The 14,765-nt window shown below is 50.6% G+C and overlaps 1 protein-coding gene across 1 annotated transcript in view; it reads right to left on the bottom strand.

The window, feature by feature from the left end:
- The window catches only part of CENPE (centromere protein E), a 1,817,274-nt gene that overhangs the window by 685,965 nt on the left and 1,116,544 nt on the right, over positions 1–14,765 (bottom strand). Inside the window, exon 37 of the mRNA XM_086962044.1 lies at positions 1,332–1,487. Coding sequence (XP_086818170.1) covers positions 1,332–1,487 — 156 coding nt within the window. The remainder of the gene's footprint in view (positions 1–1,331; positions 1,488–14,765) is intronic.

The following is a 14,765-nucleotide window of genomic DNA, read 5'->3' as shown; positions in this document are numbered from 1 at the left end:
CCTTCTGCTCTTTGCTGCTCACCGCGTTGTCCGGCTACTTGCCTGCTGGCTTGTGGCCCTCTCGACGACAAACGACGACATTTCCAACGCTGGTCTGGTTGCTCCAGACTGGCCCTTGCTCCCCTCCAACAGAGGAGCACCCCGGAACCTCCTGGTCCACTCCAGACGCCATTTTGAGTCCACCGCGTGGGCTTGCATTTGCCAAGACTTGTTGCCCCAATCCTGGGTCCAGCGACGTCGACAGCAGATACCTTCGTGGGACAGCTCGCACCTCCATCCTGGTCGCTGACAACGCCTCCTGGTCCGAGAGACTGCAGAGCCCAGCGTCGCCCACTCACCTGGTCGAGGTGACTCCATCCGGTGCCATCCCGGTGCCCATCTAATCACTGGCTAGTGATTCAGAACTTGGTCCCCTCTGCTTACAGGTATCCTCCATCACCGATCCAGGCTTGGATCCCATCGAACTTCATCACTGGTCGCCTGCCAGCAACTTCTTCTTTTAGGCTCCATAGACTGCAACGAGGATTCCAGACGTCTTTCCAGACCTATGCAGCCGCAGCCCCTGGGCTAGGTAACCTGAGCATTTCGGTGCTCCAGCATAGCTTAACTATCCAAAGATCCAGATCCTTTTTCGTTTCAGCTCTAACTAGTCGGATTCGTCTGAAAACACTAACTTTACGAAATCTAGCATCCATAGACTTTGTCCCGCATCCCGCGTGAGAGTGCACACTCTGCACCCGATCTCCCTAGGCCTCCTGCTCGTAATCTGAAGGTTCAGTAGTCCAGTCCTAGCGATCCTAAAGCCTATTAGAGTAGTACTTATATGGTAGTAATTTCGCATTCCACTTTCAGAGTATATGGTTTTTCATGCCCCTTGGGCATTTGTGTTAATTGTGCGACTTTCAGTATTTTTTTAAGAGCTTTGTATTGTGCTTAGCGCCCTGTCCTCATAAAGAGTCCAGGGCTGTTGTTTTCTAAATAAATATACTTTTATTTTCATAACTTGTGTGGTGTCCTTTCACTTGGTGTTCAAGGGGTATATATGATGGTATAACAGCTGGCTTAACACGCCCTTTAGAGTCTAGCCTAAAGACTGCTCTTGTCCATGCTACTAGGATAGCTGGTCTACGGTTGACTTACAACCAATCATCAATAAGGGTTGTTTGGACTGATACATAGTGATCACTAGAATAGTGAGCACTGCATATCAGGCCAACTTCTCACAATGGGTGCAAGATCACCTGGAAACAAATCATGGTTAAATAATGAAAGAACAGTTTTACAGTCATATTCAGTCTGGAATAGTAGGTGTTTATAACACTCCACAGTACCTTTTCTTCCATGGAAAACACAGACTTAATCTCTAAAGAGTTCTCTTGAATCTCTGAAGAATATGCTGACATTTGTTTCCTTAACTCGTCACCTTGGCGTTTCTGTTCTTCAAGTTCTTTTCGTGCCACTCTTAGCGCCTCTTCTGTTTTTATGGACTGGAAGGAGGTTAATGTATTACAGGTAGTGTACAATTTGAAAAAAGATGCATGATATGCTTTGAAAAAAATCAATTTACCTACTTTTGATAACTTTCTGGCTGATACTCTATCTTCTTGCAGAGTCCTCATGTTTAGAAAATCAAGTGTAAAGCATTTACACAGCATCAAAACAATTGAAGATATCAACAAGACACCAATTTATAAAAATATTGTAATTTTATGTATTTATAGACACCACAACAAAAAAGATCCATCAGAGGGTTCCGGAGATCTAGAATTTACAAAGTATAGTAAAGTAAAGCTTTTCACTCAACCATGAGCAAGCACTGGCAAATTCAAACACTGAAAAACTTTTTTTACCCAGTAAATGGAGCTAGTTTTATTGCAGTCCCTTGAGTCATTTTAGGTGACCAACTTCAGTAGAGATCCAGTCGCACAAGTTACTTACCTTCGGGAACAATATATCTGTAAGAAACAGTAGTTAGTGTTAGATTCCTTACCATAGAATATCCCTAGGCGTCAGACTGGATCCAGAAAGTTTTGCGTAGCAATACCCTTGCGCGTCGGTAGGCGTCGTGATGACGCCGGAGTACTTAGACGCCGCCCTCGCACACTGACGTCCGTTCTTATACATAGCTTTTCCACGCCAGAAACGGAGAATCATGATAAAAACCAACACTGGTGCCATGAAACTAGGGCCCTCAAAGGAATGACCTTAAGCCTAGATATCGGTTCGCAGAACGGGGAGGATGGGTAGGGCGGTAAGGGATCTAACACTAACTACGGTTTCTTACAGATATATTATTACCGAAGGTAAGTAACTTGTGCATCTGAAAGAAACCGGTTAGTGTTCGATTCCTTACCTTAGACCAGATACCCCAGCAATGCCAACCCCGGTGGTGGGTCTGCGAAACAATGATCACACCAGAAAGTCCTGGAGAACAGAATGGACAAAAAAGCCATCTCTTCCGACTTGGCAGTCCAGGCAGTAGTGTCTTGCGAACGTGTGCAGCGAGGCCCACGTAGCTGCCTGACAGATGTCCTGCAAGGGGACTCCCCGACCCAGGGCAGTAGTAGCCGCCGTGGCCCGAGTGGAGTGGGCACGCAGCCCCACCGGAGGCTCCTTCTTAGCCAGAGAATAACGGGCCTTAATGCACAAAACGACCCATCGAGAAATTGTTAGTTTGTGCACCGCCCGTCCCTTCTTAGCGCCCACGTAACCAACAAAGAGCTGGTCATCCACCCGGAAGTGGCGTGCGCGGTCCAAATAAAATGAGTGCACATTTTGGGTCCAGACCGTGGAGCCTCTCTTCCTTTTTTGAGGGATGCGGAGAAGGAAAGAAAGTGGGAAAGGTGTTGGACTGCCCGATGTGGAAGGCTGTAACAACCTTGGGCAGGAAAGAGGGATGAATTTTCAAGACAACGTTGTTCGGATGGACAGATAGGAAAGGAGGCCTAGAAGAAAGAGCCTGGAGCTCGCTCACCATCCTGGCAGAGGTGACGGCAAGCAAGAATGCAGTATGAAGAGTAAGAAGACAGAGGACAATTGTGAAGTGGCTCAAAGGGAGCGCACATCAAATAAGTTAGAACAAGGTTCAAGTCCCACTGAGGCATCACAAAAGGAATGTTAATGTAAATGTCTTTGTACTAGTATAGCGCACAGCTACCCGCAGTGGGTCTCCCGGCGCTTGTACGAATACCGCAAGGGAACCTTTCCTGGTTTTCCGTGTGAAGTGTCCACTCCTGGGCACCCCCATGGTGAAACCATGGTGAAACCAGGATCCCCGGCGCTGTGAGGGCCGTTGTGGAGACTAAGCAAGCTATTGCCCAGAGTTGCAGCGTGGGACCCATGATTAGAATAGGCACTGAGGCAAGAATAATCGGTCAGAGGAATTTATGAGCCCAAGACCCACCGAGGCGGGAATCAAACCCTGGTCCCTGGCCGGAGCTCTGCATCAAGGTCTGCCTGCTCTAACCATTGAGCCACACTTCTCCACAGGAGGAAAACTGTGAGTGATGCCCTTAAAGAATCTATTTACAACAGGGGACTTGAAAAGAGAAGGCTGATCAGGAAGCCTTAAGAAGGCTGAAATGGCAGAGAGGTAGCCTTTGATAGTGCCCAGAGCAGAGCCCTGCTGGGCAAGTGAAAGAAGAAAGAGGCGCAGAAAGGGGATCCACAGCCTTTGCTGTGCACCATGCCACAAATCTGTTCCACCTGCAGGCGTATACCATTTTCATGGAGGGACACCTGGCTGCCAGAATGACATCACAGACTTCAAGAGGCAAGTCAAATGGCCTCAACTGCCGCCGCTCAATCTCCACGCATGGAGGCTGGACAGGTTCGGGCGGAGGACCGTCCCCTGCTGCTGCGAAAAGGTCCTCCTGAAGAGGCAGACGAACCGGGGGATCGACTGACATACTGAGTAGCTCGGGATACCAGTATCTTCGTGCCCAGTCCGGAGCCACAAGGATGACTTGGGCCCGGTCACACCTGATCTTCAGCACTCTGGGCAGAAGTGGTATAGGCAAAAAGGCGTACAACAGACCGCAACTCCACTCGTGACAAAAAGAGTCTCCGAGCGAGTGCCGCCTTGGAAATTCCAACGCTCAGAACTGATGACATTGCGAGTTCTCTTCTGTGGCGAATAGATCTAACCAAGGCTCTACCCACTGCCGAAAGAGACCTGAGTTCAGAGACCTGAGTTCAGACGCCATTCGTGATCAATCATGCACAGACGGCTGAGTTTGTCCGCCCTGGCGTTCAGGGAACCTGCCAGGTGTTGAACCCCCAGGGCGACGCTGTGGTGTTCCAGCCATTGCCAGAGGTGCAGAGCCTCCTGGCAAAGGGTCCATGACCCCATCCCGACCTGTTGCAGTACCACACGGCGGTGGTGTTGTCCGTGAACACCTGCACTACACTTCCCCGGACATAGGGAAGGAATGCCTTCAGTGCAAGCCGGATCACCCGCAGCTCCAGAAGGTTGATGTGGAGCCGGGACTCCGCCGGAGACCAGAGGCCTCTGATCTCCACTTCTCCCATGTGGCCCCCCCAAGCTCATGAGGGATGCATGAGGCACAACTACGTGCTCTGGATGGGGTAGGAAGAGGGATCTGCCACTGACCCAATCGTGGTCCGTAGCCACCACTGCAACTGTCTCGCAGTGCCCTCAGCGATCAGGACATGGTCGAACAGGTTGCCCTGATGCTGGGCCCACTGAAACTTCAGGTCCCACTGCAGAGCCCGCATCCGCCACCTAGCATGATGCACCAGAAGGATGCAGGAGGCATCAGCCCCAGAAGACGCAGCGTCAACCTGCCCAAGACTCGGGATAAAGACTTAAAGATTGGAATCAGAGCCTGAATATCCCGAACCCGCTGTTCAGGAGGATAAACCCGAAACTGCGCCAAATCCAGAACCACTCCGATGAAGAGGAGCTTTTGAGAGGGACACAGGTGTGATTTCGGCACATTGATGGAGAACCCCAGCAAGTGCAGGAGTTCGGTCGTAGTCTGGAGGTGGCTGACGACTGTCTGGGGAGAGCCCGCCTTCAACAACCAGTCGTCAAGGTAGGGGGAAGACTGACACCCCTAACCTGTGCAGATGGGCTGCGACCACCGCCATCACTTTCGTGAACACCCGTGGGGCGCTGGTAAGGCCGAAGGGGAGCACGGTAAATTGAAAGTGCTCGTGGCCTACCGTGAACCGAAGGTAATGCCGGTGGGACGGCAGGACGGGGATATGAAAATAAGCGTCCTGCAAGTCAAACACTAAAATCCAGTCTCCGGGGTCCAGGGCAGCCAAGACCCGAGCCAGAGTCTGCATCTTGAACTTCTCCTGTCGGAGGAAGCCGTTGACGTTCCGTAGGTCCAAGATAGGGCTTAGACCCCCTTTGCCCTTCTTGGGTACCAGAAAGTAGTGGGAATAGCAACCACACCCTACTTCTGGCCCAGGAACGCGCTCGATGGCCCCCTTGGCCAAGAGGGTCAATACTTCCTCTTGCAGAAGTTGCAAGTGATCCCAGACACGCGGTGGTACTGTGGTGGCATGGCTGGAGGGGTTGCCTCCTAATTTCAGAAAACAGGAGGGGAAGGCAAAATGTTTGGGGAAAGACCACATCCAGGATATCAAGCCTAACAGTTCAACATATTTGGTTTTGGTGGAAGGCCATCTGGGTGCAAGAATTACATTTACTTCCTTAGGAGGAAGGTTAAAAGCAGTTGTAGGAGAGTAGGGTCTGCAATCCTATGATCACCCAGATTTTTTGCTTTTGTTTCACTGGTTTACGACTTTCTCTGGCTGTGGGCCTGCCAATCAGACCCACAGCCTGGCTGTTCTCTCTCTAAATTACAACATTTACCCTAGGTGCATTTACCAATTGGTACTGGGCCACCTTATCAGACCCTGTAACTCAGGGCATAGGTGTACCCAGGGCTGCCAGGGGCTGCAGCATGTTTTATGCCACCCCTGGCTGGCCTCCTAAATTTGACACAACTGGCTGCATGACAGCTGGGGCAATGTCGTGTAATCACCCTTTGCTGTAGATATAGTATACCTATATCTAACCCTAAAATGGACACACAGATTCCTATCAGTCACTCCTATGGCAGGCCTTAACAATCCTGAAGGAAGAGTGCTTGGAATCGTGTGAGATGGTGCTCTGGCATGAGCTGAGCCTGTCTGCAGCTTGCGGAATCAAGTCCTAATAGCTGTTCCATGATATCGCATACCATATACTCTTAAGTGCATTATAATCCTCGCGGTTAAATGCTATCTTTGGTATTGCTTTATCAAAACATGTCGAGTAAGGTGTCATACGAATTGGAATACTAACCCCTCGCCAATTCTGGCGACGGGGTTAGCATTCCACCCTTCTAGAGGGACACGACATGTATGTAACTGTGAACCTCGGTTAAAGTTAACTAAAGCCTCAGCTCCACAAAATGGATGCTGCCACCACAGACACGAGTCTGACCTCCTGCTGCTGGGAGTCCTTCCAGCAAGGGAGGCTTGGACAAAGGGATTCCTGTCCGGGGCGGTGCTAGCAACGTCCCAGACATGGTTTTGTGTATCCTGGGTAGGCAGGGCTTTTCAGGAAGGTGACTGCTGAGTGGCACCCCGGTGCTCACTACGCATAGGCCGGTCAGAACCAGTTCCAGGGGCACACCAGCCCCTGGCCTGGGGAAAGTCCGGCATGGCAGAGGGGTGTAACCACCCCCCTCCTAGTCCCACCCATAGGCAGGACCTAGTCACCGGGTCAGCCCCTTTTTTTTTTAGTATAAAGATGGGAGCGGGCCCCCTGTTCAAATTAGATCATCTTTGGAATCAAGACACGACTTTCTGCGAAAGGACTTCAAGATTTCTTCTTCAAGATTCTCCCTTGTGGCTAAGGAGTAGTCACCCTGCATCAAGCGGGCACCATCCTAAGAACACTGCGGTCTGCTGCAAGTCCTTCACGAATCCGACGACCCAGCTCGACGAGACCCGGCTTCCCTGGCACCTCTGACCTCTACTCACCTCTACAGCAAAGCTGAGAACTGTGAGTGCGACGAGACCTCGAGGGACCGACGATCGCCAAGACTGCACGACTTCTTTGTAACAAGCCCACCGAGTCTTCCACTGGTGAGTGCTTTGGGGTCCGAGAAGCCCCAACCCTGCGCAGCTCCAGCACCCAAGATCAGCCTCCCTGCATCTCCACGATCTGCGTGGGGCCCTTCTGCTGTTTGCTGTGCACCGCGTTGTTTGGCTACTAGCCGGCTGGCTTGTGGCCTTCTGAACGACGCCCGACGACATCACTGCTGCTGGTCTGGTTGCTCCAGACTGGCCCTTGCTTCCTTCTTCAAGAGAGGCACCCCGGACCCTCCTGGTCCACTCCAGACGCCATTTTGAGTCCACCGCGTGGGCTTGAATTTGCCAAGGCTTTGTTGCCCAATCCTGGGTCCAGCGACGCCGACAGCTTCTATCTTCGTGGGACAGCTCGCTCCTCCATCCTGGTCGCCGACAACGCCTCCTGGTCCGTGAGATCTCCGAGCACAGCGTCACCCACTCACCTTGTCGAGGTGGCTGCCATCCGGTGCCCTCCTGGTGCCCATTGACTACTGGCTAGTAGTCACAAACTTGGTCCCCTCTGCTTTCAGGTGTCATCTTCCATCGATCCAGGCTTGGATCCACCGAACTTTCTTCACTGGTCGCCTGCCAGCAACTTCTTTCTTCCAGGCTCCTGGTCCGGCAACGAGGATTCCCGACGTCTTTTGAGTCCTATGCAGCTGCAGCCCCTGGGCTAGGTAACCTCGGCATTTCGGTGCCCCAGCATAGCCTCACTATCCAAGGGTCAGAATCCACTTTCGTTTTCCTCCTACCAGGTCGGGTTCGCCCGAGAACACTAACTCTGCAATTCCTAGCTACCATAGACTTTGTCCCGCATCACGCGTGAGAGTGCACACTCTGCACCCGAGTCCCCTGGGTCTCCTAGAAGTAATCTAACGATTCTATAGTCAAGTCCTAGCGATTCCAAAGGCTATTAGTACTGTACTTACCTGCTAGTAATTTCGCATTCCACTTTCAGAGTATATGGTTTTCCGTGCCCCTCGGGCATTTGTATATACTGTGCTAACTTAAGTATTTTTGTAAGAGTTTTGGTTTGTGTTTAGTACCCTGTCCTCATAAAGAGTACAGGGCTGTTGTGATTCTTAATAAATAACTGTTTATTTTCATAACACTTGTGTGGTGTCCTTTCACTTGGTGTTCAAGGGGTATATGTGTGGTATAACAGCTGGCTTAACACGCCCTCTCGAGTCTTTAGCCTTAGACTGCTCGTATCCACGCTACTAGGATAGCTGGTCTATAAGGTTGACTTACAACCAATCATCAATAAGGGTTGCTGGACTGATACATAGTGTTCACTAGAATAGTGAGCACTGCATATCAGGCCAACTTCTCACAGCAGTCAGCTGTTTCTGCCCTAAATTCAAGTGTGGCGGTGTCAGTTGTACAGGTTCACGAGGCAGCCACAATAGGACAGATGCTCATGGAGTACCACACTCTGCTGTCACAATTTAGAGTCCCAAGGATAACTTAAGCATGATTATAGCTGATCATCCTCAGACCATTAGGCATGAGAGGTACGCGCTGGAATTGGTACACGAGTCCAGCGCTCCAGTCCAACAGAAAATGATCTCAGAGGAAAAATAGTCTTGAGAACTTTAACACCCAATATTTTGGAGACTGCACACCTTGGCAGTGGCAAAAAGATCAAGACAGGGTTCTCCCTTTTGCTGAAAGATGCCTCAGAGTGTAATCGCCATTCATGGTTTGCTAGGCAATGCCACCTTAGTTTTTCCAAACAGGCATTTAAAGATTCTGCCAGTTGTTGTATGACCGGGGAGAAGCCAGACGAGTCAACCAGATCCAAAGGCATAGAGGCTCTTGGGACAGCACCCATAACCCCATCTTATCCTGCTTGTTGCAATATTACATGGAGGTGAAGTTGTCTGTAAGAACCTGCACCCATTCCCCCTTGATGAACAGGAGGAAGTCTTTAGTGCCCAGTGTGAGAAGTTGGCCTGATATATAGTGCTCACTATTCTAGTGATCACTGTGTATCATACCAAACGACCCTTATTGATGATTGGTTGTAAGTCAACCTTATAGACCAGCTATCCTAGTAGCATGGACAAGAGCAGTCTTTAGGCTAAACTCTAGAGGGCGTGTTAAGCCAGCTGTTATACCATCACATATACCCCTTGAACACCAAGTGAAAGGACATCACACAAGTTGTTATGAAAAATAAAGGATATTTATTTATAACAAGTCTACCCTGAACTCTTTATGAGTCAGGGAGCTAAGCACAATACAAAACTCTTAAGAAAATACTTTAAGTTGAACAATTTACACAAATGCCCGAGGGGCACGAAAAACCATATACTATAAAAGTGGAATGCGAAATACTAGCAGGTAAGTAACAAGATCCAGAAGCTTCAGGATCGCTAGGACTACACTACTGAACCCTAAGGTTAGGAGCAGGAGGCCTAGGGAGATCGGGTCCAGAGTGTGCACTCTCACGCGGGATGCCGGACAAAGTCTGTGGAGGCTAGTATTTCTAAAGTCACTGTTTCCGGACGAATCCGACTAGGTAGACTAAAAACGAAAAAGGATCTGGACACTTAGATAGTGAACCTACGTTGGAGCACCGAAATGCTCAGGTTACCTAGCCAAGGGGCTGCGGCTGCATAGGGTTTAAAAGACGTCGGGAATCCTCGTTGTAGTCTATGGAGCCTGAAAGAAGAAGTTGCTGGCAGGCGACCAGTGAAGATGTTCGGAGTGATCCAAGCCTGGATCAGTGGTGGAGACGACCTGAAAGCAGAGGGGACTCAGTTCTTAATCACTAGCCAGTGATTGTGTGGGCACCAGGATGGCACCGGATGAAGTCACCTCGACCAGGTGAGTGGGCGACGCTGGACTCTGCAGTCACACGGGCTAGGAGGCGTTGTCGGCGACCAGGCTGGAGGTGCGAGCTGTCCCACGCAGGTCTCTGCTGTCGGCGATGCTGGACCCAAGACATGAGTCCCTTTCTCACTGCACCATCAGGATTCAAGCAAGCCGGGCCGAAGACGGCTGAAATGCCAGAAACCGGTCCCCGGTAGCTTGTCTCCTTTCTGGTGAAGAATTGGCTTGGTAGTTTAGTCTGCCCTGTTCCCATGATGCACTGGGCCAGGGACAGACTGATTTGCATATAGCCAGGTTCTGAGCTGGGATGGTGCAGTGAGATAAAAAACGGTGATGGATCAAGCCCTGATCTTTGGACTGGGTAAGAGTGGTCTGCTTAATTCAGACACTCTGTTCATCACCACCCCCTTTTCTGAATCGTTTTTGGCCACTATAGGTGCGGCAGGGTATACTCAGAAATGAGTCCCTTTCTCACTGCACCATCAGGATTCAAGCAAGCCGGGCCGAAGACGGCTGAAATGCCAGAAACCGGTCCCCAGTAGCTTGTCTCCTTTCTGGTGAAGAATTGGCTTGGTAGTTTAGTCTGCCCTGTTCCCATGATGCACTGGGCCAGGGACAGACTGATTTGCATATAGCCAGGTTCTGAGCTGGGATGATGCAGTGAGATAAATAACGGTGATGGATCAAGCCCTGACCCAAGATGGGGGCAACAAACCTTGGCAAAGGCAAGCCCACGCGCTGGAGTCAAGATGGCGTCTGGAGTGGACCAGGAGGGTCCGGGGTGCTCCTCTTTTGGAAGGGAGCAATGGCCAGTCTGGAGCAACCAGACGAGCGGTGAAATCGTCGTGGTACGTCGTCAGTAAGGCCACTAGCCAGCAGGCAAGTGACCGGACAACGCGGTGAGCAGCGAAGAGCAGAAGGGCCCCACGCAGATCTTGTGGATGCTGGGAGGCTGGACTTCGGTGCTGGAGCTGCTCAGGGTTAGGGCTTCTCAAACCCCAAAGCACTCACTCGAGGATCACTCGGTGGTCGTGCTGGTTAAGCGTCGTGCAGTTTTGAAGATGGCCGGTCGCTCAGGTCTCGTCACACCCACGAATCTCAGCTGGGCTGATGATGCAGGTAGAGGTCAGAGATGCCAGGGAATCCGGGTCTCGTAGAGCTGGACAGTCTTGATCCGGAGGATGGACTTACAGCAAACCGCGATGCTTAGATGGTGCCTGCGGGTGCAGAGTGGCTACTCCTTAGCCACAAGGGAGAGCCTTCAGAAGGTATCAAGAGTTCTTTTTGTGGAAAGTAGTTCAAGATTCAGAATTATCTAATTTGGGAAGGGGGCCCGCTCCTACCTTTATTCTAAGAAAAGGGGCTGGCGCGCGACTAGGTCCTGCCCATGGGTGGGACCAGGAGGGGGGTGGTTACACCCCTCTCCCTTGTCCGGACTTTGCCCAGCTCAGGGGCTGGTGTGCCCGTGGAACTGGTTCAAGCCGGCATATGCACAGTGAGCACCGGGGTGCCACTTACAGTCACCTTCCTCTCAGCCCTGCCTACCTGGGATACACAAAACCCTGTCTGGGATGGTGCTAGCACCGCCCCTGACAGGAAACCCTTTTTCCAAGCTCTCCTCGCTGGAAGGACTCCCAGCAGCAGGAGGTCAGACTTGTGTCTGTGGTGGCAGCATCCATTTTGTGATGTTGAGGCTCGAGTTAGCTTTAACCGGGGTTCACAGTTACATACATGTCGTGTCCCTCTAGAAGGGTGGAATGCTAACCCCGTTGCCAGAATTGGCGAGGGGTTAGTATTCCAATTCATATGACACCTTACTCGACATGTTTTGATAAAGCGATACCAAAGTTGGCAAATAACCGCGAGAATTATAATGCACTTAAGAGTATATGGTACGCGTTATCATGGAACAGCTATTAGGACTTGGTTCCGCAAGCTGCAAACGGGCTCAGCTCATGCCAGAGCACCATCTCACATAATTCCAAGCACTCTGCCTTCAGGATTGATAATGCCTGCCATCTGGGGTGATCATAGGATTGCAGACCCTACTCTCCTACATGACCCCCCCCCCCCCCCCCCCCAAACTTTGGGACAATAAGCTAACCTTGACCAGGTGAGTCTTCTTGCTCTAAGTGGAAATACCTGGAGAGCCCATCTGCATTGCCATGATCAGTGCCAGGTCTATGCTCCACTGTAAAATCCATCCCCTGTAGGGAAATGGACCACCTAAATAGTTTGGGGTTTTCACCCTTCATTTGATTTAGCCACAAGAGGGGCTTATGGTCGGTCTGAATCTTGAAATGAGTGCCAAACAAGTATGGCCTCAATTTCTTCAGGGCCCAAACCACAGCAAAGGCCTCCCTCTCAATAGCTGACCAATTCTTCTCTCTGGGGGTCAGCCTTCTGCAAATAAAAGCAATGGGCTGGTCATGACCATCAAAATTCAGCTGAGATAGAAGAGCTCCCACACCCAACTCAGAAGCATCTGTTTGGACAATGAATGTTTTGGAGTAGTATGAACTCTTTAGGATAGGTGCTGTGCACATGGCCTGCTTTAGGTCATCAAATGCTTTTTGACAGCTTGCTGTCCACTGAACTTTCTTTGGCATCTTTTTACTTGTCAGGTCATTAAGTGAAGTCACAATGGATCCATAATTTCTGACAAATTTCCTGTAATAACCAGTCAGGCCCAAGAAAGCTCGAACCGGAGTCTGGGTGGTTGGAGGAGCCCATTCCTTGATGGCCTGTATCTTGCTCTCCAGTGGCTGAACCTGGCCTCCACCTACAAGGTGGCCTAGGTATACAACATGTGTCTGCCCTATCTGGCACTTAGTGGCCTTGATAGTGAGACCTGCCTGCTGCAGTGCCTCTAACACTTTCCTCAGGTGGACCAGGTGATCCTCCCAGGTGGAGCTAAAGACAGCAATATCATCAAGATATGCTGCACAGAAGTCATCCAACCCAGTGAGAACTTGATTCACCAGCCTTTGGAAGGTGGCAGGTGCATTTTTCAAACCAAAGGGCATTACCACAAATTGAAAATGCCCACCAGGGGTAGAAAATGCTGTTTTGGGCTTGGCCTCCTCAGCTAACCTGATTTGCCAATACCCAGCTGTCAAATCAAATTTACTTAAGTAGTTGGCAGAAGCCAATCTATCTATACGTTCATCTGCTCTTGGTATTCGGTGGGCATCAGTCTTAGTGACTGCATTGAGACCTGTGTAGTCTACGCAAAACCTCATCTCCTTCTTACCACCCTGGGTGTGAGGCGTTGGCACTAGAACTACTGGACTAGCCCAAGGGCTATCTGAGAGCTCAATGACTCCCAGCTCCAACATTTTCTGCACTTCTGTCTTGATGCAGTCTCTAACATGATCAGGCTGTCTGTAGATTTTACTCTTGACTGGCAGACTGTCCCCAGTGTCAACCTCATGGGTACACCAATTGGTCTGACTGGGTGTCAGAGAGAACATATGTCTAAAGGATTGAAGAACTTGTTTACAATCCTTTTGCTGATGTTCAGAGAGGCTGCCACAAAAGACAACACCATCTACTGACCCATCATCAGGGTTCTGAGTGAGCAGGTCTGGGAGAAGGTCACTCTCCTCCTCCTGTCCCTCATCTGTGGCCATGAGCAAGCTCATGTCCTTCCTGTCGGCATATGCTTTGAGCCTGTTCACATGGAGCACCATGAGGTGGCTCCTGGGAGTTCCAAGGTCCACCAGGTAGGTGACCTCTCCCTTTTGCTCAATGATTGTGTGGGCCCCAGACCATTTGTCTTTGAGTGCTGCTGGGGCCACTGGCTCCAGCACCCACACCTTCTGTCCAGGCTGGTAAACAGTCAGGACAGCCTTTTGGTCATGCCAAGCTTTTTGTAATTCTTGGCTGGCCTCAAGGTTTTTAGATGCCTTTTCCATGTATTCAGCCATCCTGGAGCGGAGACCAAGTATATAGTCCACAATGTTTGCTGCAGGCTTTTTGAGAGGTCTCTCCCATCCTTCCTTTACCAAACAAAGGGGTCCTCTTACAGGATGCCCAAACAGAAGTTCAAAAGGGCTGTAGCCAACCCCTTCTGTGGGACCTCTCTGTAAGCAAACAAGAGGCAGGGTATCAGGACATCCCATCTACGCCTGAGCTTTTCAGGTAGTCCATGAATCATCCCTTTTAGGGTCCTGTTGAACCTTTCAACAAGCCCATTGCATTGTGGATAATAGGGTGTAGTGAACTTCTAGTTGACACCACATTCCTTCCACATAGCAGTTAAGTAGCTTGACATGAAGTTTGCACCTCTGTCAGAGACAACCTCCTTAGGGAAGCCCACTCTGGAGAACACTCCAACTAGGGCCCTTGCCACCACAGGTGCTGTAGTGGTCCTAAGTGGAATAGCTTCAGGATACCTGGTGGCATGATCCACTACCACCAGTATAAACTTGTGCCCTGATGCTGTCTGGGGTTCCATTGGACCAACAATGTCAATCCCCACTCTTTCAAAGGGCACCCCCACCACAGGCATTGGTATAAGGGGGGCCTTTGTTGTGCCACCTGACTTACCACTGGCTTGGCAAGTGACACAGGAGCGACAAAACTCCTTGGTATCTTCATTCGTGTGAGGCCAGTGAAAGTGTGGGACAAGTCTGTCCCAAGTCTTGTTCTGCAAGGGGAATCTCATGGGCCAAGGTAAGAAGGAAACCCCTCTGAGACAAGGGAATGACCAGCCTCCTGGTTGCACCAGGTTTGGGGTCTCTTGCTTCAGAGTACAGGAGTCCATCATCCCAGTATACCTTGTGGGTACCTGTGGCGTTCCCTGCAGCCTCAGCAGCAGCCTGCTGTCT

This window comes from Lissotriton vulgaris, chromosome 3_1 (assembly GCF_964263255.1).
Source record: "Lissotriton vulgaris chromosome 3_1, aLisVul1.2, whole genome shotgun sequence".
NCBI lineage: Eukaryota > Metazoa > Chordata > Amphibia > Caudata > Salamandridae > Lissotriton > Lissotriton vulgaris.
The sequence above is the reverse complement of the archived record's forward strand: the minus strand, read 5'-3'. Positions and strand labels throughout refer to the sequence as shown.